This window comes from Otolemur garnettii, unplaced genomic scaffold, assembly GCF_000181295.1.
Source record: "Otolemur garnettii isolate 467f Iridium unplaced genomic scaffold, OtoGar3 scaffold00012, whole genome shotgun sequence".
NCBI lineage: Eukaryota > Metazoa > Chordata > Mammalia > Primates > Galagidae > Otolemur > Otolemur garnettii.
This window is the reverse complement of record NW_003852407.1, coordinates 10,267,909-10,273,184: the sequence shown is the minus strand read 5'-3', so window position 1 is coordinate 10,273,184 and position 5,276 is coordinate 10,267,909. Positions and strand designations below refer to the sequence as shown.

The 5,276-nt window shown below is 38.0% G+C and overlaps 1 protein-coding gene across 3 annotated transcripts in view; it reads left to right on the top strand.

Moving 5' to 3' along the window:
• PIK3C3 (phosphatidylinositol 3-kinase catalytic subunit type 3) overlaps window positions 1–5,276 on the top strand; it is a 135,000-nt gene that overhangs the window by 122,165 nt on the left and 7,559 nt on the right. For all 3 annotated transcript variants that reach the window (XR_002772042.1, XM_003784732.2, XM_023510241.1), the window contains one exon: window positions 211–336. Coding sequence is in view for 2 of the 3 variants with exons in the window: in XM_003784732.2 (XP_003784780.1) it covers window positions 211–336 (126 nt within the window). In the remaining variant the exon portion in view is untranslated. The remainder of the gene's footprint in view (window positions 1–210; window positions 337–5,276) is intronic.

Sequence of the window (5,276 nt, the reverse complement as noted above, 5' to 3'; positions counted from 1 at the left end):
TATTTTTTGTGGAGGCAGGGTCTCAATGTGTTGCTCAGGCTGGTCTTGAACTCCTCGCCTCAAGTGATCCTCCCACTTCAGCATCCCAAAGTGCTAGAATTACAGGTGTGAGCCACCATGCCTAGCTGAGAATTTATTTTTTAGTTTATATTATAGTTTTAACATGTCCCTACTTTTCTTCATTAGGACTAACAGACTCTTATCCTGTAGGTTCAGGATAAATTCCGTCTAGACCTGTCCGATGAAGAGGCCGTGCATTACATGCAGAGTCTGATTGATGAAAGCGTCCACGCTCTGTTCGCTGCAGTGGTAGAACAGATTCACAAGTTTGCCCAGGTAAGTTCTCTGAGGACAGGACATCTTTCTCACCTTCTCCATGTATGTACTGCCCCAGAGTCCTCACATCTTTTCTGTTTTTCGGTCAGCCTGTTTGAGATCCCGTTAGCCAGTGGAAGCAAATCATGTTCTATGCATTATTAACTCTATGGCATCTGCTTTTCCTAGTAAAGACTAAATTATAAAGCAATTAACATAGGTATTATTGTATTTTGTAGACAGTGGTGATTATAAATTCTTGAGAATGATTTTGGATCTAGCAGAGACCTTGGCAAATGAGACTCAGACACTTTTGGGGTTTTGGTAGACAGAGAAGTGCTAACAAAGTAGTTTAGAAGCTAAGAAATGCTCTTCTCTCTGGAGACACACTGAAAGGGCTGTCCATACACTTACTGGTAACAGTATCTACAAGTATGTAAGGCAGTGGTTCTAAACCTGTCGGTTGCGACCCCTTTGGGGGTCAAACGACCCTTCACAGGGGTGATGAACCATCCTGCATATCAGATATTTACATTACGATTTCTAACAGTAGCAAATACAGTTATAAAGTAGCAACGAAAGTAATTTTATAGTTGGGGTCACCACAACATCAGGAACTATCTTAAAGAAAGGATTGCAGCATTAGGAAGGTTGAAAACCACTGAGGGAATACCTTTTCATGTTAGTCTGTGGTGGTCAACCGTAGATTCAAAACCTGTTTTATTTATGAATGACATAATGGAGATGATTATGAAAATGGTTAGCAAATAAAAATCCTAAGCTGCTTTCTTCTCACACGTGCTGACATTCTGTCCTTGTGAACTCCTTCCTGACTTTACACATTCACAGTGATCTTTCTAAGTATCTGCTTTGACTTCTCCCTCAGCCAGTATGCAGGATGTCACCACGCTTTATCGGCGTCTTTGACCCTTTTCATCCAGTCTTTGTGTTTGTTTGTTTTTACTTTATGATACTTTGGATAATTAAAGCTCTTCATTCTTCTCCTTCTTTTTTTTTGAGACAGTCTCACTATGTCACTCTCAGTAGAGTGCCATGGTGTCATAGCTCACAGCAACCTCAAACTCTTGGGCTTAAGCAATTCTCTTGCCTCAGCCTCCCACGTAGCTGGGACTACAGGTGCCCACCACAACGCCCAGCTATTTTTTTGTTGTAGTTGTCATTGTTGTTTTAGCAGACCCGGGCTGGATTTGAACCAACCAGCACTGGTGTATGGGGTCAGCGCCATAACCACTGCACTACCGGTGTCGAGCCCATTATTCTTCTTCATGTTTAAATCTTTTTCATGCATTCTAAATATTACAATCAGCTATATTTTTATAAAATAATGTTTCACCTTGCTTGCTTTTTACAAATTTAAATGTATACAGTGTTTCACCATTGCCTAACAGTGAAGTCTGATCTCTGGCAACTCTAGGCCTTTCAGAAGGTTGAATTCTCTGCTACTATTTAAGCTGCTCCCTAATACTCTTTTTCCCTGAATATTTTTTTTTCGTCTTAATGACTACTTTGCTGCTACCATTTCTTTAACCCAGAATATTCATCTTCTTAATAATGCATCTTATGTCGACTTACATATGCCAAAATGCAACCTATCCTCCAAGAGTTGTTCTTTTTTTTTTTTTTTTTCTCAAACAGAGTCTCACTCAGTCACCCTGGTAGAGTGCTATGGTGTCACAGCTTATAGCAACCTCAAACTCTTGGGTTCAAGAGATCCTCTTGTCTCAGCCTCCTTAATAACTGGGACTACAAGCACCTGCCACAGCGCCTGGCTAGTTTTTCTATTTTTAGTAGAGATAAAGTCTCATTTTACTCAGGCTGGACTTGAACTCCTGACCTCAATCAGTCCACCCACTTTGGTCTCCCAGAGTGCTAGGATTATAGGCATCAGCTGCTGCTTCTGGCCCCTCCAAAAGCTATTCTTAATGCCATGTAGGTTCATCTTTCTTTGAATTCCCGCAATACTTTATATATTTATTATGAATTATACTTATGATTTGCATGCTATTATAGATAATCTGGGTAGCCTTGTAACTCATAAAATGTAAACTTCCTGAAGGACAGGCTTTTTACTCAACCTAATAACTGTACAATGCCCTATGTACTTTAAAAAAAAAAAATCTAATGAATATAAAGGAATTCCTACTTTTAAATTTTAGCATATGCTTTTTTTCTGACATAACAAAAACTTTCTTTTCCCTGAACATTAATCTTAGTCATATTTTTAGTACAAGGGCCACTTCAGGGTCTGTTTCATGGGCCATTCTTTATAACCAATCATTTATCGAAAGCAAATGGTGACTCAGATAGTAGATCGGTGACTTGTCAGAGTTAACCAGCTAGTCAGTCTGGTTCTACACATAGCATAGCAAAATATTTTATAGCTATATGGGAAGTAGGGGGTGAAAGCCCAAACAGGCATATTAGTTACTTAACATTACGTGACTAATGAGGAGCAGAACCCAAGTCTTTTAACTCCTATATCCAGTAGTTTTGAAACCAGTATCTTGCTTATCACATTATGTGTATCAGTGAACCTTCTCTGGCCGCAGCCCACACAATCCTGCTGTCTCTGTATATGTATACCTTATTTTTCCTTTTAAAGCTCGACTAGTTAACGTGCTTGAGGTCAGAAACTTTTAATCTCTCTGTCTTTGCATTTCTATAATGGGAGATTTACCTATCACAGTTGGTCTTTTTTTTTTTTTTAATCTTGCTCCATCCCTATCTATAAAGTGTATGAATTTTTGCCCTTCATGGTTTTTCCTCATCCTTATTCTACACTTGCAGATCCTGTTTTTCTCCCTTTTTTCCCTTGGCAGTTACAAAATGTACTGGAGCTAAAACCCCAGACTTAGAATTCGTGCTTCTGCCCTCACACCTTATTTCAGATATTTATAGCTATATAAGCAACCCCCAAATCATTAGCTTAAAAAACAACAATGATTTATTATTTGTTAAGATTTGTGAATGAGGATTGTGGCCAGAGCCCAGCTACAAGGTTCTTTTATTTCCTGTAATATTAGCTGGGTTCACTCATTCAGCTGTATTCAGCAGGTGGTTGGAGTTTTGTAGAAGGTCCAACCAAGCTTCCCTCCCAGTTCTGTCAGTTTAGTTCTTTCTCCTTTGCATGGACCGTCTCTCCACCTTCTCTCACCCTTTAGGACTGCAGCCTGAGCTGCTGCTAGGCAGCATGGTCACTGATTTCCTGAGAGTATGTGAAAGCAGAAGCAGCAGCCATCATAAAATAAGTCCCAAGGACAGCCCAAATTCATAGGGAGAAGAATAGATTCTACCTCTTGATGGAAGGAGAGGGTTGCATATGCATGAAGAAAGACGTTAAGTGTGGCATGCTTTAAGATTTAGCTGGCACTCAACCTAATATGCTGCTGCTTAAATTTTGAGCCTTCAAGTTCTCTGAAATGAACAAGTGGCATACTTTATTTAAGTAGTCTCATTTTGAAATTCTATTGTTCATTTGCATGAGATGCCCATTTTGCTAGTGGATCTAGCAGTAGAAGGACTGTTTTTCTTAACTTCCTGTTTTAAAGATGGAAGAGAGAAAGAGCCTGAAGGGGAGAGAACCTGCAGCTTTCTGATTTCAAGGTTGTTCTTTTTTAAACACCAAAGGAAGCAAGAAAAGCTTCATATTTCTCTGCTACACCCCTATCAATAAAAGCATTTGTTCTTAAAATTTGGATTCAGTCAAAAGGCTGCACTTAAGGATCTAGAAGGCCACGTATGGCCTTAAGGGTGCAGGTTCCCCATGCTGAGGCCCGGACCTTGGTTTACCAAAGTCTCTGGGCCTCAGTTTCCTCATCTATAAAGTGATTGATATTGAGGTAAAACTAACATCCTTTTTTGACATAAATCTAATCTCCAAGATGCAGAAAGCTTAATTGCTTTTCATAAGGTTAATATTGACTGCCACAAGCTTTAGTAAATGAAATCTGCCTCCCTCTTTTTCTCCATCGTAGGGACGGTTAAATTGTGAAAGTTGTGGAGAACTCTTTTGAGTTATTATTGGTGTAAACCCTTCTGTTCATAGAGAAAATATGAATATGGAAGGGATGCAATGAATTGATAATAGAGATGGGCATACTCTCAATTTAGACTTCAGAGAGATCATTTTATAAACATTAACAGATGATTATAATTCTTGGAAAAATATTGTCTGTTTCTTAGATTCCAGTTTTCTAGTTCTACAGTAAAATAGTAGATAAGATATAGAAATCCTGGATAGCTAATTAATATTATTTTGGCTTTTGTTACAAGCTCTTTTGGACTAGGATAGTTTCATGACAACAAGGTAGTGTAGAAAGGCAAGGTTATAACAACATATAATAAGAGATGAGAACAAATATCTGGATGATTCCAGTAATGTAAGATTGTTATCTTAGACTGGTAAAAGTAAAAGTTTAATGCAGCATTAGAATATCTTTGTAGATAACGTTTTTAGATATCTCCCCTTTCCATTTTATAATGATGAGCAAGGTGACTGAAACAATAAAAGCATCATTATTTATTTGACCTTTGTATTCATATAGTGCTTCCCCATCTTTTTGTATATAATCGTTACTCTAAGCATGCAAGTGTGTTTTGGGTTTTTTTGTTATCCTCATTTTATAGATGAAAAGTCTGAACCATACAAAAAGTTATTTCTTAGCTTATCAAATTCAGGTCCTCTTTCGTAGAATCCCAAATTCTATATCCTAAAAGATGAACTTGAAAATGTTCATGCTGTTCTTTTAGGTCTGCTAAAATATGTCATCTGTGCTCTTACTATCCTGCATTTGAAACAATTATTAAAATAAGAGTAACTAAGGATATCTAATTTTATTGGAACTTGCTCAGGGATTGAGGTTTATCTGGGATACTAAAAGTCTTGGCTTCATATAAGTCTTTAAAAATTACAAAATTGGCTCGGCGCCTATAGCTCAACC